At 36.6% G+C, this 25,111-nt stretch overlaps 1 protein-coding gene across 2 annotated transcripts; it reads left to right on the forward strand.

Annotated features, from left to right (window-relative positions):
- The first annotated feature begins 69 nt into the window (after nt 1-69).
- On the forward strand, nt 70-21,322 carry LOC139694204 (uncharacterized). 2 transcript variants are annotated; one of them, XM_071592647.1, is made up of 7 exons: nt 70-237; nt 1,164-1,352; nt 3,104-3,214; nt 11,962-12,088; nt 12,527-12,651; nt 15,263-15,523; nt 19,828-21,322. In XM_071592647.1, exons 2-7 carry the CDS (start codon nt 1,195-1,197, stop codon nt 19,889-19,891), a joined length of 846 nt encoding a protein of 281 aa, XP_071448748.1. In that variant the 5' UTR covers nt 70-237; nt 1,164-1,194; the 3' UTR covers nt 19,892-21,322. The 2 variants fall into 2 exon arrangements, with proteins under 2 accessions (XP_071448748.1, XP_071448749.1); XM_071592648.1 differs by lacking the exons at nt 70-237; nt 1,164-1,352 and adding an exon at nt 2,719-3,000.
- Nucleotides 21,323-25,111: the final 3,789 nt, after the last annotated feature.

Here is a 25,111-nt window from a genome sequence, read left to right on the forward strand (position 1 = left end):
ATTGGCCCTGTGTCAGCTCTACTAGCCAATCCACGCTCAAGTATTATGGTGTCAGTGTATGGCAAGAGAACCTGGCTGAGGTGTAATCAAGGTGTTTCAGTTCGTATTTAATTAAAGATTGAGTTTGATACAGTTGAAAGTCTTCTTATAACCACTTTATTTTATTCTACTAAATGTAAAAAGTGGCGTTTAATTGCCCTTAATCATATGTTTGATCTCAGTGAGAGGCGAATTAAGGTAACTAATCTAATGTTTACAATCGTTTAAATGGATGGCGTCCCATACTTGCACGAATGTTTTGACGCGTTATAAGCGATATCACCATCGTTTCTCGGAAACATTAACGCATTGCATCTTAAGTAAATCTCCATCCGTATAATTTTATGCTCATAAGTGTTTTCGCTGACAACATTCTGTACATGGAAATTCAATAATGTATATATACGTACTATGTTTTGACCAATTATACCAACTTAAGAAATTGAATCTTTAAATTCTCAAATTAGCTGTTTTTGTATATCTAATGATGTTTTGATTGGTCACGTAGTTGTTTCATTTTTTACTTGTATTACTTTATTTGGCTCATCTGTCGCTTTTCAGAAATTTTTTCTCTATTGAAGGATATTATTGGAGCGTTTTCACATCGGCATTATTTTTAATTTTATTAGATTAGTAATTATAATAATCACAAGTTAGGTTTATTAAACAAACACATAGTCAGAACTTGAGTTATTGTTCTGGAATATTTGGTTAAGTTACATTTTTATTACCTTCCCTACACACCGATTGTGTATTAGGGGGTACTCGCAAGTAATTTTGACACTAGACACGGGAAGATTTCATTCTTGTTACCATAGTATGTTTTGACCTACCATGGTGCATGCGATTACTATTTGACTTTGATATTTCAATTAATACCCTGTGCTTTGATGTATGTTTCGCCTCGTGTTGAACCAAGCTCTAGATGTTATTTGTATAAACGTTGTTGTTTCGTTGCTTAGCAATATTTGTGTTTACCGGTGGCTTAAAACTTTTCATTAAGACAACGGTTCATCACGAAACAAATTTTTACTGATCACTATAAACTTATTTTCTTTTGGTGTTCTATATTGTTGTGTGGAGGCATTTTCGCAGCACCAGATAGCGTTTCTGTCATCTTTCAGATTTCATCAAAGTACATCGCACAGCATATTCATGGAGACAACTAGATCGCCATTCTTTGGAAGTATGAGTTTTCCGGTTATTCCTCAAATTCTGAACCATGGAGGTGATGGAGCTTCTGGATGGTTACAAATACCACCAGCTAGCATGCCCTGGGGAATACCGATGGCCAATCAGCCCGCTGTTGTCAGGTATGCTAATTGTATTTATTTTTAGGTTCTTAACTGTTTTTAAAAACTAAACTATGGATTGAACGTTATATATGTGGATATCTGTTGTCAGAGTGCTTGAATCAAATTTTGGAAAATTATATGTCCGTAAATTAGATTGTGGTGTTCAACCACATATTTACTCTTCACGAACTACCCTTCAAAAGTCATTTCTAAGCAACATCACTTACATTTCATTCCTCGGAATTATCTTAACCATGATTTTAAGTTGATTTGCGGTGATAAGTTAGTTGAGCCATTGCTTCTGGCCAGTCAACATTTGGCTTCTATTGGTCCAATTCTTGCCCGACTTAAATGAGAAGGATTTGACCAAAAGATATTATCTGAGATGGTTTTATGGATAATTTTTGAATTCATCGCGATGAGATAGATAATGTGGTTATTCCAAACAATACACAATATTAATCCCATAGTATATTTTTGAAATAGGAGCTTAAATTTTCTGATCAGGAATAGCTTAGTACATAACACAATTAAGAGACAAAAATGCGATTATTTTATAAACATTTGGGTATTTTTGTAATTTCTTGTTTTTGTTTGATAAAAATGCTCTTTTGTCATTACGACGACAGATTCCTCATATTATAGTGGGGAAACTTGGGGATTTAGATAGCCTCTGAGTGAATCAATATAATATTAATGTTCTGTGATCATTTATTGTACATTTTGTAGAATGAATATCGTAAAAATGGTACAAAATCATATATAGAATTGTCATTTATTGTAATATGCCAGTACAGGTAACTGGAGAACAAAATTGGGTACAGCACAATGTATACGCTGTTCATTCATACACCAAAATAAAGCATAGATAAAACTGCCATTATTTTAGCTAGTTGAAATGAAGTCTAGTACTGGTCATTATTTTGTGAAACCAAAAGGACCACTGATGGATAGCTTTTTTCTGTGGTAAAACCTGATTTTTTTGTGCTGCTAGAGTATGCCCATGAAATTACACCATAATTAATTTTGCTTTGAAAGTAGGCATAATATATACTCATCACGGTCTTCGATGGTACGACTGGCCATATTTTTCTGATAAGATATAAACTTGCTTAGCTTTTTGGCAAATATTGCTTACCTGACTATCCAAAGAAAACTTTTCATTCTGGTGATAGCCAAAGTTTAATGGAGATGCTCAAATTATTTACTTATGTTAACCCTTACGAAAGCTTATTGATTTTTGAGTCAATTATGAATAATTCTTTGCCTCTGAATCATTTAATTAAGTATGATAATGGAGAAATAAGGAGAGGGGGGCCTGAGGATATAGCACTCAACTTTGCAAATGACCAAGCTTTGGTTGTGAGTGTATTTTTTTAGCATTGTCTTCCTGTGACTATGATGTGTTTTTCCATCATTTTGGTATTTTAGCTTCAGATTTTTGGATTCATTCTTGAATCTCAAATTGGAGAAGAGGATGCAAGTTTTTTCAAGAAGCTGTGATGGTACCTAATTCCAATATTGAGTTACTTTTATTGTAATAGCTGCAATTGATGTTTGTGCACTAATGCTTAATGATGTTACTTTTTTTGCCAAATATGTTTTAAATTACCCGAGTTGAAAGACTATGAAGAATGACATACATTTAGGAATGTTGAGTGACAAGGTAGTGTTGTCATCTGGTAAATGTGTGACTGTGACTCTAAATTCAGTTCTTTTTTTTTTGGAACTTGTTAACTATGCTACATTCATTATAATATGATTTTTAGATTCACAGCTGGACCTACTCCTGTCGCAAGCATGGTTAAAACCGGCGCAGAAGTGGTCAAATTTGGAGACTTTGCCCATAACAAAAGAAAACTGGATGAAGACCTGGATAGGTGAGTTGAAAGTGTAGTTGAATTTTGAGAGTGATGATGTGAAAGACTGGAAGTGTGTTTGATGCTGGCATTGGAATAGGGGATTCAGTGCAGTGGTTCATTTGCAGCCCTTCCTTTGTCTTCCTTTTGATAAATCTTAAGATTTCTTCATACTGAGAACTTGGCCAAAAGAATTAAGTCTTGTTAACCATGAAATAAATTTGACAAGATAATTAAATAAGTTAACAGAGCCTCCAGTAAGCAGAGGGTTGTTGATTGAGAATGTTACTACAGCATTAATAACTATTCTCTCTTCAGTGTTTGGAATGTGAGTCTAAATTAAATCACAGGGAAATGTTTTAGACATTGCTTGAACAAAATTTCTGTTAGAAATAACTGTCATCATAATTTGTGGTTGTGGCTGTCCAAAGTGAAATTTATTGAGTGGTGAATATAACAAAATAAATTTTTGAAAATAATTTTATCATGGTTTTGAAAATCCCCTAATGAGTTAAAATTTAACGCAGAGGTCACACCCTTTTTCTTGTACATTATTTTTGTCATCCCTTTCGATTGTCTGTGCTGTGAAAAAAAATGAATTTCTATCTGAGGCAGATATTGGATCTTTACCTGAATCTCCTTGAAGATTGTCAGCTGTGCCAGCTGCATGTGTTTCAGTAAAATGTCTCCCCAAAGGGTGTTTATTTCCAGCTGATAAAAAAAAATAAGCACCCAAAGAAGAGGGAGAGTGGATGTTGTGAATGACCCTGCCAATGATTTCAAGTGAGTGTGAGCCTGTGTGAATCTTACAATTAGTCTTAGTTTGGAGCCTACTGAAATAGTAGTTTGGTTGGCCATGTGGCGGGAGTTAAGATTTGAAAACCTCTTGAATTCTCGGAAATTATTTTTTCGCCAATACCAGGAGGATTCATTTTTGCCTGTGGCTTCACTCTGAATGTTATTATGAGTTTTCTAACCTCTGCAGGACTACAGAAACTCAAGTTTCAAATACCTGTGTATATGAGCTGTGTGAGAATAACTGTCCATGCATGCATCATGATTGTCTGAATGCAAATCTGACATGGAAAGTTTTAAATATTTGATTCACATTGCCAGTTAAAGAAGTTTGGGAGCCCAGACCTAAGCTTCTCATGAAAAGAAAGTGGATTATTTTCAGAGTTTCTGTGAAAGTCCATCGAAATATAAAAGGCAAGACCTAATAGTATTGGGGTTTGTTTTAATTTTCATAATCCCTATGGTTTGAATTGCAATGCTATGTATGTTGTGTGTATGTGCAATGTGATGTGCTAATCTGATTTTGAATGAAGAAATTAAGTAAAAAAATGTCAGCGAGAGAATGTGGCCCATGCCAAACACTGAGAAATTTCCATGAAATGCAGTTTTCTTTGATAATATCACGAGGTATGTAGCTGTAATGCTTGCATTTCAATGAGAGAATGGGTATGTGAGATGATATGTTTTTTTACATAGAATATCAAGTCAGTAGTGAAAGAGTTCATTATGTGACAATGTTTCTGCTATTAAATGTCATCAACCAATTTTTTAGCATTTTTCCTCGAGGGGCTTTTAATATTCAGCATACATTCAATCTTTTTTCTTGTTTAGGAATTATACGACTAAAAATAAAAGTATTAGAGCTCTCTTAAATTTGAGTGTTTGTGTTTTTTAATATTATTTTAGGTTCACATTTTTCATAATTCAATAGGAACAAGTAGAGTGGAAGGTTCTATCATCAACTTAAATTGGTGGGTAATTTAAAATATCCGGAAATGGGATGTGCAGCAGGAATTAACGACTTAAAACAACACATCAAGAATGCTTCTATTAGAAATAAAGCTAAATAAACATCACAGCTATTAGTCATTTTTTGTGATAGCATAATCATCGGGACATACACTGGTATTGACTCATTAATTCCCTCTAAAATATAATGTAATCTACAACGAAAACAAATTTAATTGTTGAAAGTTGTGTAAATCACATCATTTTCAATCAATACAAAAACAGAGTTCACAGAATTGTAAATATAAACTTTTTTACCTACAAGGCTTTGAATTCTTCTTAAAGGGGTCACCCAGGTGTCTTTTGGGATTGCTTCTTTTGCACCAATTTCTTGCATTCCGAATTTCCATCATCAGATTTTAGCCATGAATATGCGATACGCAAGTCATGAGTTCTGCTGCAAGGTTATCCAAAGTAACCGAAATCCTGACTTCATTTTTTTTTCAATCTACTAAAACCCTTGAATAATTTCAAACTTATCATGTCAATTATCTTGAGATTTGGAAAAGACTTCATGAGAAGGTAAGGGATCATTACTCACAATTAACTTATAACAGGATATCTGAATGGTTGAAGTGCTTCATCTTTGCCAGGCTCAAACAGCCCAGTGAAGAACATCATTCAAATTTGTCTAACAGTGTCTGTCAAATATTGGAATCGCATTCTTGCATAATTCAATGCAGTTGTCAGTTGTGATAATTCCATTTTAAGCATTCTAGAGCATGTCAGTCGATTGTCTGAACCAAATTCATAACATTAAGAGATAAAAATTTGGTGTAAATATCACCATTTTCCAAAATTTCAAGATATAATAATGACTATTTCCATAGGTAAAAGAGCTTTTCTTGGTAATCCATTGGCTTGTAAATAATTTTCAAAATTAGGGACAAATTGTTAGTGGAACGACGCATCATGTCCTTTTTTTGACTTCTGTAATAAACTGGAGGTGCATTGGGAGCAATTCTTTTTAAAGCTCTAGATTTTTTTAATTTATCATTACGCATCAAAGGGAGATGAATTCCCTGAAGCTTTGATGCATGCTGCTGGGTCTGTCCCAGAAATAGGTGGGATGAATCTAGGGAAAAAAAGTGATTGGAGCTCAAAGTACAATTACTGAAATTTTTCTAAATAACACCATTGTGCATTGATACACTGATGCCAGCACCCCTGCCAGTCACGCTATGTTTCCTGGAAGGTGTCAATGAAAACCTTGTTCAGGCGCATCATCATGGGGTCTTGACATTGTCAAGTGTTTCAAAATGGTTGCTCCTTTTTATTCTTGGAAACCGAAAGAAGTCTGGCGGTGCTACATTGGGGCTGCAGGGCGGCTGAGACAGCATTGGTACCTGGTGCTTACCTAGGTACTCACTGCTGCATGAAGAAGGCGGTATGGGACAGTTTCTTGTCATGGTGCAGATTCCAATTGGCAAAGATATCCTTCCACCCACGTTGCACTCATTTCGACAGACTTTTGAAGATTTCAACATAAAAGCATACTCTTTACTTTCTGTCCATAAGGCACAAACACTTTGTGATATTACCATATGAATCAAAAAAGATGATCAGCATGGTGATCCTTATTTTTGGGGCAGAGACTAAATTGTGGTGATTCTTTCTTTACTTGGCTTTCCGTGGCCAAAAGCAGATTTTTCCTTTTTTTTTACAGCATGATTTTTTGGGGCAGCATTTTGGCATTAAAATCTGTTGCAGCCTTGAATATTTGATCTTGTGTGTTCTCTTTGTTATGCCATCTGTAAATTCTATTTTAAAAACATCAGCTGGATTTTGGTTATCAGATTCTGTTTCCCCGTAGATGGTCAACTGTTAGATTCCATGTCTATATTTCAATCTGTCCCTTAAGAAATAACTTGCATTTAAATTTCCACACACTCTTCTGCATAACTTTTTGCCTTGTCTTGAATAATTGACCCACTAAATGAGGTCACTTTTCTCATTGCTAGATTAACCACAAATGAAGAGGATCATTAAGTTTCACATATTCTGCTGTTTTCATTTTCTATGCTTATTGTTTGAGTTTTGATGCTGACCGAGTCAGAAACAATTGAAACCCTGGCACTAAAAGTTTCTCCAACATTTCAAAGAATTTCACCATTCTTTACTCTCCTTATCCCTTCCAGTTGTTGTCAATTAAAATTACCTCTCCCTTCTCTTTACTCGCATTCTAAAATTTGAAACAGTTGGTAATATACAAGATTAAAAGTAAAGAATCTCAGCACTTTTATCTGTATTTGTCAAAATTGTGGTTGAAACATTGGCTACTAGGGAGTAGTGTAAATCATTCAATGGATTGGCAGAAAGTATCTGGATAACAGCCAGCCACCAAGTGGTGCATGGTAAAAGTTGAAAGAGTATGAGCAGCCCAGAGGTTGCAGGGATAGGTATTGAGTTCATAGAATTTTCTCTAAGCTAGGCTCTGGAAGAATTGTTATAACGGGCCTGTGAAATTATGATGGTGAGGGCAGTAATATACCAGAAAATATAAGTGATCACTTGAATAACCTCAATGAATATTATGCAGATTCACACAATCTCTCATTTTTCTTATAGTGTACACCTAATAGGTATGTTTCAATCTTTCTCATCTATGCTTTTCTTCTTCGGTTTACACGTTCATTCTTTTCTGCCCATCATTAGTTATGCTTTTGTCATGTCTTGGTGATGAATCCCTTTTTGGCACATACCACGTTATTTTACACAGCAAATGTAAATTTTTGATTAACCTTGGTTTTGTTGATAAGAAGTTTGGATTGGTGGGGTTTTACTCAACATAAATCCCAGACTACCTAATCTAGCCTTATTTCAGTGGCATTTTATGTAAAAGCCTAGCTTGTATCTTTTGAAATATTTGATTGTAAGGTGCTTTGACAACTCATTAAAATGTCTCTTGTCAAATATTACTGCTAGTTGATTACTTTCACTTATTTTGCTTCCAAAAAATGCAGGAAAATCAGTAGTGAGGGTTTATATGCACAAACTGTCATAGGATGCAAAGTTCTTCCCAATTCCAGTACCTTACCTTTTGCTTAAGTTCACGTGGTTTTAAATAATCTTTGGTAAGTTATTCTTCCTCACTTCACTTGTATCAATAGGGAATAAATCTCTGCAGATTTTAGCTTTTATTTCAGACTGAGGACAGGTACAAGTTCTGCAGACACTAGCGTCACTGGTGCTTTTCACCAATGTCTACCTACTTGCTCTGAAACAATAGTGTGCCATGGTTGATAGACTGCGTTATATGGTCATTGCAAGAGGCTCCCTAAGTCCCATCACCATATCCTCTTTACCGTAACCCCTTCCCATGTAATCAACTTATCAAGGATAATGACCTCCCATAGTCCCAAACGTTCCTTGCCATTAGCCTCTTATTTATGTCATCATGAAACTATTTCAGAGTGTAAAAATCATTTGCCTTCACCGGGATTCGAACCCGGATCCCTCGATGTTCATCCGAGTGCTTTAGTCAGTTAAGCCATCGAGGCATATTAGCGGATTACTCTGTTAAAAGTTACTGTTCTGGCATCTCTAATCATTCTGAAGTAAAAGTGAACAAGATTGCTTTAGTGAGTGTTAAGTGCAGGTGCAGTTGTTTTCTCTTATCGTACTAATGTGAAGTAATGATTTGGATAATTGGTGCTCAACTCGTTTGTGCTTGCAGGCTATAAACTTTGGTGGGCCACCTGTATGGCTGATCACAGGGAGGGTTCGTCTGGCCCAAGTTATAACAAGTGTGCCCAAGTTTTCAGTCACTGACGCAGTGCATACATTCATGAACTCTACAGAAGAATTAGTTTGTGTATATTCCCTAAGGAATATATTACATATATGTGTACACAATTATTTACCATCTGGGAATTTCAATTATTGATCAATGGTTCAAATAACAAAAACGTCATTCCACGTCTTTTTATTTGCATTCCACTTCTCATCAGAGAGATTATGGTCAAAAGTTTTTAGCCCTGAGGCTATAGAGAGATGCCCAATAATCAAACTATCCTCTCTCCCTGGAATTTTATTGAATATAATATTTACCATGTTCTCTGCCATCTACCCTTATCTACATACCTCATTTCTGAAGACATATGTGCTCAACACTGGACACTGCAATCACAGCAGTAAAAATACATTTTTCGTTTCTATTTCATTGGTTGTTTGGGTGAACACAGTTCTGCCCTAGGAGTTCTTTAAGTCAGCTTGATTTTTGAAATCTTTTGAAATTTGGCCTTAAATCTAGCATTTGATGGCTGGCCTTGTGCTCTCTGATTGGCTGTTCTGGAGTCCCGGTTTTCTAGAGCATGCTGATTGGTTGTTCTTGGGTGAGATTGATTTATCCTCTCCAATGTTAAGATGTGCATAAAATGTCCTCTCAGTTGCAGTTCTTTGGACTCTTTATTATTTCCACTGCTTCTCTGGTGAGTCTAGGAAAATATTGACTTTTTTTGCCAACACCATGGTCTCGTTAAATTCTGTGTGCTGTCCTGGTTCAGGCAAAAAATGTTCAGTGACTTTGGAGTGGCAGAATTGTTCTTTATCCATGGGCTCTCTGATGTCCTTTAATTCTGCATACTATTGCTCTCCCTGTGTGCTGATGTAGGATTTTCCAAGAGTGCCCATGGTGTCATATACTCAGTTGTACATATACAGGATGTGATGTGAGATGTCCCTTATGTTTTGGGATGATGCCTCTGATTTTCTTCATTATGGAGAACATTTTTACCACATTATACTTGCTAAGCAGTTTGCTTATTTTATATGACATTCCTGTAAAATAACAAGATGGTGGCATGTGCAGCTGCCTTGTAGAAAAAGTATCGCAAATGACTTTGTTTTTGAGATCTGGTCAGCTATATCTCAGGGAGCTGTTTTTTTCTGATCTACATGTATGGTGTACTGCTTTGGATTTAGAAAGGTAGGCTTTATTCATGTATACCAAACACCATTTTAGAATCAAAGATTTAAACGTAATGACTATTTTTTGAATTAAAATGGAATCACTCAAATTTAAGAACATTTTGTATTCCCCTCTGCACAGTCCTAAGTTAGTATACAGGTATATATTTTTATATGCATAAAAAGGTTTGTGGGTATATATGTATGTACGAGGGTCATCCGGAAAGTAGTACCCGTTCGTGAAATAAAGACACAAAAGTAAATATTAACAAACATAAAAAATTTTATTTGAAAGAGGATACTTTAAACTACTTCTCAACATAATCTCCAAGCAAATTAAGGCATTTGTCATAACGTGTGACAAGTTTCTGTATTCCTGCTGCATAGTCCTTCGCCGCCAGCTCATTGAGATACGCGAGGGACCCATCTTGCACAAATTTTTGCATAATGCAGATGGTGTTTAACAATTTCATGAACAATTGTTCGAGAAACATTGGGAAAATGCTCACAGATGTCATCAATTGTGACGCGCCGATCGTTCCTCACGAATTCGTCAACTGAGCTCACCAGTTGGTCTGTAATGACAGACGGTCTCCCCGAACGCTCATCGTCGTGTGTGTTCCCCCTCCCCATGTTGAAGTTGCGACACCACCGCCGAACAGACGACTCGTCCATTACATTGTCTCCATACACCTCCTTTAATTGGCGATGAATATCACATGGGCGAACGTTTCTTGCATTGAGGAATTTAATCACTGCCCTCACTTCACAACTGGCGGTGTTCTCAATTTTTTTAAACATTGTAAACAATCACAGAAACAACACAGGCAATGCTAGCGTCACGCAACTTGGCTCAGAGAAGGCAGACAAGCCACTGAAGCTATCTGACCTCGTCCAGCGGCTACTCGCGTCGTCAGCACTTCATGCGGCACGAACGGGTACTACTTTCCGGATGACCCTCGTATGTATGTAGATATATTTATATATACTATATATATTTATATATACTATATATATTTATATATACTATATATATTTATATATACTATATATATTTATATATACTATATATATATATACATATACATACACACACATTCAAACACAAAATCCCACCAAACGGCAAATAAATACTCATTTATATGGAAACAGATATAAGGAAAAGGGATAGGAACACACATAAAGGACGAATACCTTTCCTCTTGTGTGGTGTGTATTTCTTCTTTGGTGGGTTAAACAGCCCCCTGATGCCATCTCTTGGCTGAAGAATCGGGGTGCTTGGCGACATATTAGACCCACGGATCTCAGGGTAAATTACGTTTCCTCAATAGCTCAAGTGGTTAAGAGCATCCGCCCGGCAAGTGGAAAGATCCAGTGTTCGACTCCCGGTCAAGGAAATATTTTTCCTCTTGTGATCCGTTCGATTCCGCCTTCCCCACCTCTATTGTGTTAGTCCTTAATGTGTGTTCCTATCCCTTTTCCTTGTATCTGTTTCTATATAAATGAGTATATATATATATATATATATATATATATATATATATATATATATATATTTATTTATTTATTTATATATATATACATATATACATATCACGTATTGATGTTTTAACAGTCTTCCATACAAATCAGTATGGAAAAGTGATTTGAATAAGAATTACAAAGTTTAAATGTTGGACTATTAGAGCATCTCACATCAACCTTCGACCAATGAATGATTAAGTGCAGTATTTTTGATCAAACGTTCCATGGAGAAATTCAATCAGTCCATCAGAAATTCAATATCTACTGGCCATTGAACAAGTATTTGAACTGCTGAAAAAAAAACAGGAAATTCATCAGTAAAACATTTTTGTATGCACACACATATGCCAATAGGTAGCCTTTTAATTTCATTTGCGTGTACTTACTGTGTGGAGTTAGCAAAACCATCGGTCACTTTAGCAATACTCTAAATTATGAAATTGCTATTTTTTTATGGAATATTTATTTTTGTTGTGGTTAATGCATTGAGTTTTCCATCACAGTTTGTGTAACTAAATGACTAATGATTTCAGCCTGAGGTGTACTAAACAGTTAATCACTGAGGAAAAAATGGCTGCTCGTTTGAGTGAGATGCACATAAGCTCTAATTTTACTGGGCATCAAACCGTACTTCCATCATCACTTTCTCCAGATCCCAAGGTATGTCTTAATATACTTAAATATAATTTAGCCATTGTTTATTTAAAGTGCTGGAAACCGTGGTTTTGATGTATATGTTACCAAACTAAATTGTGATTAGTCAAATGAAAGTCAATTATGTTAAAGCCAGCCATGGTTTAAAAATAAATAATTCTTAAGGTTTGTTAATATGGCATATGCAGCTTCTTTCTTTGCTGCTTCTGTATTTTTGAGTAATGAAATTTTTTTAATTTTTTCATGTTAGTGTTACGCATGTATATCTAAATATGTATTTCAAGATGGAAAAGGTTATTCTTTTGTGAAACTTATGTAACCTTGATATTTTTTCTTGCCTTCTGAAGAACTTCAGCTAAGCTGGTCTTGTGTTCATAAATACTGCATTGTCAATGAATTGTTTTGTCTTGCTGATCGTCATTTGATATTTAACCAATGTTTCAGATGGGTGATTTTTCTGGCTTCAAGCCCAAGGATGACGATGGAAATTTGAAGCGTCTAGTGCTGAGTGAGGAAATGAAGAGTATTAAAAGCGAGCCCATTATTCCACCATCGCTGCTGTCTAAATTGTGAGTTGTGTTCTTTTTTCTATCTACTTTAATAAGTTACTCTTTTTTGACTATTGAATTTTTTAGCCATTATATGGTAAAAGTATTATTCTTTTATATGTATAATTCAAGTTGTGGATGCTTGTATTAATCGTTCAGCTGCTTGAGAGATACCAAGCCTTGATAATTCTACCTCTGCCAAATTACCAATTCCCCCCCCCCCCCTAATGGTTCATCGAGTGACCTGTTATGTTGCTCTCCACTCTTTATAATTACTGCAAAAATATGTCTTATAGTTAATGTATGCAGATATTAATTGTGAGAGAGGGAGCGTAGTTGTATGTCCATTCTTTGTCCAAATGTTCAAGGATGCCATTCTCAGTCTTTCCCATCTTATTTTTTTTGTCTACTACCTACTCTTACAGTTTAATTTTTAATCATAGTGTCCTTTGATTATACTTTTTGTCCAATGATAGTTCAATTTGTTGATCAGTTCCAAATAGTGTGACTATTCCGCCTCTGTAAAATATGCATTTGTTACTGCGAACGCCTTCTTGTTTAAATAATATATCCTTCCTAGCGGCCATTTTTCAAAATGGGGGAGCCAAATCTAGAGAATAGGATAGTTCACTTTACTGGTCTAATGAGGAGCATGATAGACATTTAAGCGAATCTGCTCCTTTGATATTAGAATGCTTAATAAGTGTTTTCATAATTTTATGGCTGGCCATATAAGCACGAATGATGCTGAATGTTCTGAATGCCCTGTTAAGGCCAGCATTTGGATGCAAGAAAACTATCTGCAGGATGCGTGATTGCTAGCAGTTGGCCAAAAATGAAATTGTTCAAAGGCCAGTTTTCAGCTGTGTTTCGGCAAAATCTGCAGCACTTTGTGCATCGTTTGATCAGTCTGCACAAAACATGGGTACACCACTAAATATCTGAGAACAAGGGAAAGTCCAAAATATGGGTTCCCAAACAGGAAGCTTACACCAAAGAAGATAAAGACCATTTCTTCAGCTGGGAAAGTTATAATGACTGTTTTTTTTTGGGATTTGCAAGAAACAATCTACATGGGCTATTTGAAAATGGGTCAAAGTGTTCCTGGTGCATAAAATGCATAGTTAATTAGACCTTATGAGAACTGAGTTGTCGGAAAAACAACCATGATTGACCCTCGGGAAAGTCCTTTTCCATCACGGCAACACAGCTACTCACTCTCCTGTGATTGTGGCGACTAATTTGATGGAGTAATGATTCCAGCTCATTCTACATTCCCCGAATTCTCCAGATTTGGCTCATTCCAAACTCAAGGCAATAAATACTCGAAATACTTGGTGGAATCTGGCGGCCATGACGCGGACCGGAGCCCCCCCCTCCCACTAGCGGCACTAGTTGCCTGAGTCCCAATGATCTGTCTGTGCTTGGCGGATCGTCGAGCCAGTTATGTTAGTTTCTGTTTTCCTTGTTTTTACTGTTTGTCAAAAATGGAAATTGATGAAATCACGGAGCAACGAATCAACATCAAGTTTTTGGGTGAAGCCCGGTAAAAGTTATCAAGAAATTACTGAAATGTTGACAGTTGTTTACGGTGATAATGGTCTGAAGAAAACATCCGTTTTCAAGTACATTAAGCATTTTAAAGATGACCGACAAGATGCCACGGATGATGCAAGGCCGGGACGATCTTTAACCACCTTTGTTGATGACAACATCATCATCAATTATCATCAATCATCGGTCCCTTGTCCTTACTGATCGTTGAAAAACTGCCGGAATGATAGCTGATGAACTGAATTTAGGAAAATAAACAGTGCACACTATTTTAACTGAACATGATGAATGGATCCTTAACCATGACAATGCACCTGCACATTCGGCATTGATTGTTCGCCAGTTTCTGGCAAAAAATTCAATCACCATCCTCCTTATTCCCCCTGTGACTTTTTCCTCTTCCCAAACTGCAAAAGTGTGATGAGGGGACATCAGGGGGAACATGTAGACACAATAAAGCAAGAAACTATGAAAAAACTGACAAGCCTAACTGCCGAGTACTTCCAAGGGTGCTTTAAACAGTGGAAAAGAAGATGGCATGGCCTATGAATGGAGAGTACTTTGAAGGGGACAAAATCGATGTAGACTAAATTTTGCAAAATAAAGCTTTTATGGACCCAGTTCACGTATTTATTGGACAGGGAAGTATATTTCCCGTTTGGAAGTAAAGTTATGTGGAACAGATCAACAAACCGGAGCACCAGTGGATGAAATGTAAAAGCATGAAAGGAGACTGTCATAAAATTAAAATGACTTATCCAGAAAAATGTTTTGCTCAGATTTTTCAAACTGTCTTGATATTCTAGCACACCCTACCGCATGCCATCCACAGGTACCTGATGTCGTAATGTGTAATAATACATGTAAATGTTGATTAATGTAACATCTCCAAACATCTCATGTTACTTGAGTATCTCATGCCAAAACTATGGTTCAAAAGGAATAAGCAGTCCATGGGTGATTGGTTGTATCCATCACCTTGAGTAGAGTTGGATAGGGTGTGTCTTTGTTTTTGAGCAATAGTTTCTATCTTTTTTTTTTGCATTAATGAAGTAAGCATCATTGTTCCTCACTGAAGGGAGAAGCCATCCATGGCACTAGTACTCTGGCAACCACCATCAGGATCGTTATTCAAACATCTGAGGTCTGAAGACAGATTTACGCCCAAGGCGGAAACATCGCAGAATATGAGTGGCATGGAAGAAGATGAAGACTCAATGCAGTCACTGGCTCCATTGAGCCACATAACGGCACCCCTTCCTACTCACGGATTCAATCCACCATTGTACAACAACAACAACAGTACCATGGCATTGGATCTCAATTCCATGGACACTGGGTAGGTTTTGAACATACCCTCCTGTCATTTACCTCTTTGTCTCATATAAATGACAAATAATGTATTTTTTTCAGGTGTGGAGAATGTTCTCTATTTTTAGCAAAATTTGATTTCGCATAAGTTTAGTCTTTGTTTGCTTATGGCTTTTTTAATTTGAAATTGCTTAAATATGATGTAATGGTTTTACTTAGCACACCATTGAGCCTCCAATAAGTTTCAAAATTATTTTATGGTTGTAATTGAAAGTATGCACAGGAATTTCAACTAAGGTAGTTTGGTGATGATCTTTGGTGATGAATTTTCATTCTTTTCGTAATCTCTTGCATCCCATTACGTTTTTATGAAAATTAAATTCCTTTTTTATTGCCATTTATGATATTCCTCTGCACAAAACCTGATAAAGGTTACAGTAAGTTACATACAAAGCAATTTGGTTGGATATCCTTGACCAAGGCAAAAATTCCTAAACTTGTCTGCTGTTGGCGTCAGCAAGACCAATATTCTATTTTTGCTTGCATCTGTACAGCATGCCCTGATTGACTCCACTGCTGATGATGATTTTTTTTAAATTATCACTATTTATTAGTTAGATCAGGAAACTCTTCCAATTGGCAAAGCTGAAATAAGTATGACATTTCTGGTGAAAACAAGTTTGTAATTACCATAAAGTGACTCTTATAGATCACTGAGCTGCCCATGATTCCCTGTCTTAATGTAAATTTTTGTAGGATTTAATTTAATTCTGCCTGCACTGACACCTCTGCCATCGGAAGAATTTAAGATAGTGTCATTAAATTGTTCCCAAGTTTAACATTCCATTTGAATGGATATAATTCATATAAATAGCCAGGATTGAAAAACACCAAAATTTAATTTTTCATTGCCTCTTTTACAGAAATACGGCTTCTTAAATTCCAGCTTCTTTAGATTGGTGTAATATGAAAATGTGCAAGAAGGCATGGTTTTTTTAGAAGTATTAGTTAAACAAATCAACTCCAAGGAAATAATAATTAACTGAAGGCACTTTGTAATTTCTTAATAATAGCCTCGGAGAAATGTAAAAATCAATCCAGTATTGAATTTTTCATAGGTTTTAAACAAATGCTATGAACTGGTAAATTGTTCTGATGCCTATTGATAATTGCCTACAAAAGTAAATTATCATGATGTCAGAAGACTTGGCGACATTGCTGGTAGGCTTCTGTAAACATGCCTCCTGCCAAGAGAGAGAATATTTACAATCATTGAAAGTAAGATTTTCCTTGACTCAATGTAAGAATTAATCTTTTGGACTCCAAGTCTTCTCTTGAATGAACGTAAAAACTATTCAATGGCAAAGGTTTAACAATAGGGTCGTACAATATCAAATTGATGTGACAGATTTTTTGGTGTGCATCGTAAGGAATATGTAATTTGTGTGTATTTAAAACTTTTTGCCAATAATTTTGCTACAATTCTCAATATTTTCAATACCAGGAGCATGAGGTAAAACAAAGGGATTTCCCTTGCAAGTAGTTATCTTTTGCACTGGCATCACCTTGAATAAATAAGCTTTGTTGGCTTCAAAAGAGGACCTAGCCAATCAAAATAGGGACTAGGAATGTTAGGGCAATTACACAAGGAAATCAGTAAACATAAAGTTAGGGGATGATCAGTTTGTGTTTAGGAAGGGGAGAGGTACGCGTGATGCCATTGCAGTTATGAGATCATTAATCGGGAGGAATATAGAACACAACTAGGAGGTATTTGCCTGTTTCGTAGATTTCGAAAAAGCGTTTGATAGAGTGAATTGGGAAAACTAATGAGTATTCTGCAGAAAATAGGAATAGATTGGAGGGAAAGGAGGCTAATCAACCTGAACATGTCTCAGACTGCTCAGGTGCGGGTGGGAAACGGGGAGTCAGGATGGGCAGTGTTAGGAAGGGGTGTAAGGCAGGGTTGCCCATTATCACCGTTGCTGTTCAACCTGTATGCAGAGGAAATGATCAAAGAGGCATGAAAAGAACTGGAGGTAGGAATGAAAGTGGGCGGGGAATTCGTAAAATCAGTTAGGTTTGCTGATGACCAAGCTTTAGTTTGTCAGTCAGCCAAGGGGCTGCAAGCATTGCTGAGTGAATTGGAAATTCAGTGCGACAGGTATGGGATGAGAATCAATATTAATAAAACAAAGGTTATGCGATTTTCTAGAAAGAAAAAGGCCAAGCTTAACATTAAAATAAGAGGGCAAAAACTAGAGCAGGTAGAACAGTTTACGTATCTCGGTATTGTTTTGGACCAACACGGTCAAAGTAGTAGGGACGTAAGGAGAAGAATTGCGCTAGGCAAAGAGGCTTCCACAAGGAGGAGGGAGTTGATGACGGGGACTTTGAGTAAGGATGTTAAGAAAAGACTCGTAAAAACTTTGATTTGGAGCGTAGCTATGTACGGTGCGGAAACGTGGTCATTGAAGCAGGAGGATAGATGTAGATTGGAGGCTTTTGAAATGTGGGTGTGGAGAAGAATGGAGAAGGTGAAATGGACAGAGAAGAAAACAAATGAGGAAGTACTTGGTATGGTGGGCAAAGAGAGGGGTTTGTTGGGAGCAATCCTATGGAGGCAGGAAAAGTGGATGAAGGGGGTATTGACCGGCAGTAGGATGCTGAAGACTGTGATTGAGGGGAGAATGTTGGGCAAACGAGGAAAGGGAAGGAACAGGATAGGGATGTTGGACGGGATGAAGGGAGGAAGAAAGTACTCAGAGATGAAGAGGGACCTGATATAGAGTAGGATGATCGATTTTGTGTTTTGTTAGGAGTAATAAAATATTTGTTTGGTAGTTGTGCCCATCCAAAAACCTACCTTAACCGGTAGATTACCTTAAAAAAAAAGAGTAGAAAATGGAGAGAGAAAATATTGATATTTGAGAACCCTGCTAGGTGGAAGAACATGGATTACTGGATTAATATTTATAAAGCCATGTATCGCAGAAGCAAAGGGTAAGAATAGTATTGAACAAAAAGGTAGGAAAAAGTGTTGTAAACAAACGTAAGAGCAAGTAACTGCTAGAATATTACTAGTAGAAGTGAAAGCAGAACCAAAGAACTTAGTCTTTGTTCAAGTCTACATGCCAACAGGCAATCACTGGCAGGAAGAAGTTGATAGGGTATACAATCAGTTAGAGGGCATTTCTATGGGTGTTCCTGGCAGGGAAACATTTGTTATTGATGAGGGATTGAAACAGACATTTGGCAAAGTAAGTAGTGGGGGACTAAAGAACAAAAAATGATCAGGAGATGAAGCAATAGATTTCTGCTGAAGGTAGAGTTTAATTATAATGGCTTAAACACCAAAATAGGTGTAGGTATGCATGCAAATGCCTTAAGGCTCAGGGTTATGAGGTTTTTGATAATGAGGAAGGCTGAATGAAACATTTAAATATGAGGGCAAAAACCAGAGCAGGCGAAACAGTTTACTCACCTTGGCAGCGTTTTAAACCAAGATGACCAAAGCATTAGGGACATAAGAAGAAGAATTGTGTTAGTCAAAGAAGCATTCGGAAGGTGGGAATTTTTTGACAGCGACATTGAGTAAGGATGTTTATACAAGACTATGGAAAACTTAAATATGGAGCTTGGTTTTGTGTGGTGCAGAAACATGGTCATTTGAAGCTAGGTAATAAGTGTAGATTTGGAGGGGTTTAAGATGTTGGTGCTTAGGGAGAAAGATGGAGCATCAAATTTAACATCTCATGTCTTGAGTGAGCAGGTAAATGATTACTGTAAAAATGTGATGGCCATGAATACCAATTCATTGGTACTTGTTGATTGAAGATTAACGCTAAACAAGCCCTGGTTTCAATGCCAATCAAATTTACTGTTATTGTCGATACCTTTACGGATGTATTTCATCGACAAATGATGGCCAAGACAATTCTCCTTAAATAAATGTTTTACATTTTGTCATAATTGCTGTGAGTAACTTGATGGATTCAATTGTCATGATTTTATGGGCCATTCAGTTTTTGAACTCTGATAATATCCTCATTTGACCATTGCTTACATTCACTGACACAAGTCATCAGTAATAGGTGATAAAATTTGTAAGGATATGGGCATCATGATGCCCATTAAATCCAGCGATAGGTATTAATGTGATTGATTGTGATGATCCATTACTTATCATGTTGAGTAATGATAATGAGCAATTACCAATTTATTAATTGAGGGTATGAGAGAGGAGATGGTGGAAGCAACCACTATTGTAATCATCAACTAGTGTGCATGTGCAAAGTATGTAATGGCATCCTGTTTTCTGCTTTCTTCCAGATTTTCACAAGTTTGCCGTTTGCCTTCAGCCAACATGACAGGAGTGGATGAAATGGAATGTTGATCTTGTTGATGATGTTGATTATGTGAATGCATCTGAATGGGTGATGCCTGACGTGTAAATTATATAAATACAAAGTGAGATCTGTTTGAGAGAGAGAGAGTAATGCTATATTTTAAAATGTGAGAATGTATTTCACTGCTGCCATCTCTCGCCATCACAAGATACAATTTTATTATAGTCTCTTTTCAGTCCATTGTCTCTCATTATAGATTAATGTTTTTCTTATCTTTTGCTTTGTGGTGAGCCACATCGAGCCAGAAATAACCATTGTCATTCATATCCCCATGCGCATATATGGGGGGGTCCTCTTTAAAGTATAAAAAAACTTGCTGTTTTGGTGCATTGTGTGTTTTTGTTTTCATCGACAAATCTCTCTTATAAGCCAAAAAAACTGGCAGTGGAGAAATAATGATTGTCGTGAGTTGTATTTATAGGATGTATGGGATAAAGGTTGTGCTTGATGTTAATATTTTTAATAAGTATTCATGAGTGCAGTAGTATGTATCTGAAAATTTGTGAAAGAGGTTCTATTTCACTATGCTGTCATTGACTCATGCGATCAGTTCTCTATCTATTACACCTCAATTTTGCACAAATAACCTCATACTTCTTTCTTGTTGTATGCCAGTATCTTGCTCTAGAATCGCATTTAAGAGTATATTCTTGTTTCTTGCCAATAAAATGTGGTTAAAATATTTCCATTGTAGTTTGGTTAAAAAGTTTGAAAGGAAATCATCGGCATCCATGATTATGACTTCTGCATCATGCATAAGATATAATGCAATATTGTGGCTAGTAATCATCCTAATAATTATTTTTACTTTACTAACAATGAGTATTGCTTAGGGCCCTAAGGTTTTTGTACTCTATTAGTGTTATTCAGTCGTGAGATTTTGAAAGCAGTGTTAAGTATTTGTGCTAAATTGTGGGCATTTGTTCCTTAGTTTAATTTTTATGGCCATTTGATATACCTTTTAGTCATGTGTGTTTGGTATCAAAGATCCTCAGTTGTGGTTTCATGATACACTTACTGAATTTTTTCTGTCTGTTGGAGGGTATGTTAATCAGGTTAGTGAGCATTATATTTGAACAAATAAAGTGCGATGTGAATTTTTATTGAATTTGATCCTAGCAGTTTCGCTACTGGCAGAACTCTTTATCAATCATCTAGACTCTTCCTTGTCAAGGTCTCCATTCATGCCCAGTTCTCTTCGTTGAATGAAGCTGCCTGCTACCATGACATGGTGACTGTGGCATGGTGGATTTTCATTTTTCCTCTCATTGATTATGGTATAGCTAATGAAATCTTCCATGTGTGTCAATTCCTCTGTGTGTAATGAAAGTTAAAAGACTGCCTCTTTGAGATTTTTGTGAGTTTTTCTTTGGAATGATATTGGAAAATTTAATACAAGAATGAATAAAGATTGGAAATATTCCAAAACTCTTTTAATTCCCTTACAAACATGATGCCAATTGAAAATACCTGACTTTTGTGTAATTCCCAGAAAGGAGTTTTCCATAGCACAATATAACTCTCAAATTGGGTTGTGTAAGGAATGGGGAAGATTAACATTGGGTGTAAAACAAGTGAGATGGATAAAAGAAGTGGATGGATTATATTCTAATACAATCATTTCTCTGTACGAAAGGACGCCATTAATGTTTCGAGACTTTTTCAAGCTCATTGACTGTAGTCAAGTGAACAAGGTGTGCTGGAATGCCGAGGAAAGGTTCAAAACATGATTAATCCAGGCGAGAGAAGACTAAAAGTGCTCATTGGAGTCGTAACCGGGCAATAGCTGACCATGTGTGGGCTTCACCGGATTAGCCTCAAGGCCTTTGGTCTTGGACCCTTGCCCTAGTTGGTAGTAAAGCGAGTTATCTGTAAATTAATACACACACTGATAAATGATAGTTGTGACCTCTGGTGCAATGTAATGGAGAATGAAGTTTTCATCGATGACAAGTTTCACAACTCAGAGTTATTCAGCCCCCATCCTTCATCCATACTGAACATTTTGAATTTTGTGCCAGGTGTCATTTCTTTTGCATCTGGGAAGGGGAAAGGTATGGTTGACGACCATGGAGGGAAGTTGAAAAGTGCTGTGTCTGAGCTAGGTCTTGTAATGCTTGAATTGCCCAAGACTCTTCTTAGGGCTTCTCTTCAAGTTTTTCCAGGTCTTCGAGGTAATATATATTCCTGAAGAGAACATGCACTCATGGTAGCTGACTGAATTTGCAGGAACATTTCCTGAATGTTATTGGCATCTATAACACTTCATCCACTACGTACACTTAATTAATTATATGTATCCACTGTTCAGAGAGTATAGGCCCTCATGTGGTTCAAGTGACAGAGATATCCTGTGATACAAACAAGTGGTAGGTTTATTTAGTAAAAGATTATCAATGGTGTAAATAATGAACATATGGATGTACTTGCTCTGCAAAATTTGTGAAGTTTAATTATTTTTTTTACAAAGGAAAGTTCTATTTGTTATTGCTGCTAGTGAGTTTTAATATGAGATATGCCTTGTTTAGTGACTGTGGTTGGACCTTCGTTTCTTGATTATTTATGAAGAAATTTGTGGCAGATATCACAGGCCATGCTTCTGGATTAGATTTTTTGGAACCAAACCATTTTTGTGTGTGTCCATTTCCCCCAAAACGTTTCACATGCTTGATTAAAGACTTACAAGATTAAAAAAAAAGTATCCAGAATTACTTTCTCTTATCCTTGATCTAAAAATTCTAGCAATAATTTACCTTGCTGCGTTTTTTAGTCTGCATTCGTTGGTAAAGTAAAAGGAGAGATGACAATTCAACTTTCCAAAAAAAATCATTTACCGCTAACATTTGTAAAAAGTTATCAGCACTGTGAGAATGTTTTGTCAAGAGAAGTGGATTTTCCTGAAGTATTATAGTGTAAGCTTTCAAATTTGGTGTAAAGTCTCTCACTTTGGGGTAAAAGTATTGCTCACTTTAAAACTCAATAGCAGCAATGACAAATAGAACTTTCCTTATGCGAACAAAAATAATGAAACTGCAAAAATTTAATTGTGCAAGTCTATCCATATGTTCATTTACACCATTTAATCTAAAGTTCTTAGCATTTTGCGCACCAGGAGATGAACTTGTTTTGCTACACTCCAATATATGCCCACCACCCTTGGTTATTGACATGTGAAGGTCGAATAATATGCAGCAAGTGTTAAAAAGATTGCAATCATAGTCTCAAATATAGAAATGGATTATGTGACCTCTTAAAATGTTTGTATATTCCATTTCATTATCTTATCCATATTTAATAGAGCTACTACTGATTTGCCAATTTTGGCCTAAGTCAAATGGCCTAAAGTTTTAAAACTGTGCTGCTCTATTCAATGGGTAATAGATTATCATACCTATGAATTATCTAATGGTATTCAGGCACAGAGCATACAGATGAGGTGGATATCACAAGAAAAATTGTGTCATCATGTTCAGAGAACCTTGGGATGAATTTTCCATTGAAATATATTATAATATATTTGCAATAAGGTGCCAAAATTGTGGAGAAATTCATGTACTGGCCACATTATTGTTGTAAACTGAATAATTCAAGCTATTTAAAACATTTCCATCCCATCAGTTTTCCCTCTATTTTCAGTGTGAGTCTACAGGAAACTAAAGAATGAAGCATTGGTTGGAACTAGGAATTTCTACAAAACAGTTAAAAGTAGAGCTGTCATATAATCCATTACTAAAAAGGAAAGAAAGACTCGTACTTTTCCACAGATTTTATTATACGGTACAACGCGTTTCACCGACTTGCGGCATCATCAGGTACAAATTTGCAAAACAGACAGAGCAAGCATATATACCCTCAGGACAGAGTGGGGGCGGGGAGGGTTGGAAGGATTTGAGAGGGGTGGGGGCTCGCAGGTGCGTTGATGGATTGTTTTGACCATTTCCAGGCTAGTTTTTCTGAGAGGAGTGGGGAGGGGTATGGGAACAATTGCTCGTATACAGACCATATAATTTCTAATGATTCCGCACACCACTTTTCTCACAAACACGCAGCCCTCCACTCCATGATCCACCGCCTCCTACACATCCCCCTTTCCCCCAAAAACTTCAACATTGAACTCGTGAATATCACTAATATAGCTACCAACAATGGTTTCAACTCCAAACTAGTTGACACATTACTACGGAAAAAACAAAAAGCAATGGCCATAAAAAGCATTTTTGTATCACAGCCCGCAGTATCTAAAGATTTTAAGTGGTGCTCGATCCCGTTTCTGGGAGATCTTTCATATAGAATTTCCAACTGCCTACCCACCTCACTCAAAGCAGCCTTCTACCCACCCATAACCCTCTCCAAACTTCTAGCCAATGGAAAAGACACCCAGGATAGACTTCTCAAATCAGGCATTTATAAACTGAAATGCGAGGATTGCAACAGCGTTTATGTCGGTCAGACCGGCAGGAATATCAAGTTACGAGTCAAGGAACACGCTAGGTGTCACAAAAATCAGAATAACAACTCTCTCTTCGCCAAGCATTTACTAGAATTCAACCACAGCAGTGACTTTGTCCCAGAGATATTACACACACTCCCAAAAGGATTAAAAATGGACGCTCTCGAGCAATTAGAGATTAGAAGGCACTTGGTAAACCCCAACACGACACTTTGTAATGAGCAATTGTTCCCATACCCCTCCCCACTCCTCTCAGAAAAACTAGCCTGGAAATGGTCAAAACAATCCATCAACGCACCTGCGAGCCCCCACCCCTCTCAAATCCTTCCAACCCTCCCCGCCCCCACTCTGTCCTGAGGGTATATATGCTTGCTCTGTCTGTTTTGCAAATTTGTACCTGATGATGCCGCAAGTCGGTGAAACGCGTTGTACCGTATAATAAAATCTGTGGAAAAGTACGAGTCTTCCTTTCCTTTTTAGTAATGGATATTAAATACTTCCACGAAGTGAAGCCTGAAACAATAGAATATACTGTCATATAACCTTTGACATGAGAGATAACCTTTCCCAAAAAGTACCACAAAATGAATATTTTATCGATCATTACATGAAAAACATACCGACTTCACAAGACTGCTGATTATTTAATTTTTCCTTGCCAACTATTATTTTTATTTTGGTAGCTCATGGATTTGATAAATGAATGTTCCATAAATATTGAACTTTTCTATTCATTTAATTTTATTCTGATGAGTGC

Source organism: Hetaerina americana, unplaced genomic scaffold, assembly GCF_022747635.1.
Source record: "Hetaerina americana unplaced genomic scaffold, ioHetAmer1.1.p SCAF_5, whole genome shotgun sequence".
NCBI classification, from domain to species: domain Eukaryota; kingdom Metazoa; phylum Arthropoda; class Insecta; order Odonata; family Calopterygidae; genus Hetaerina; species Hetaerina americana.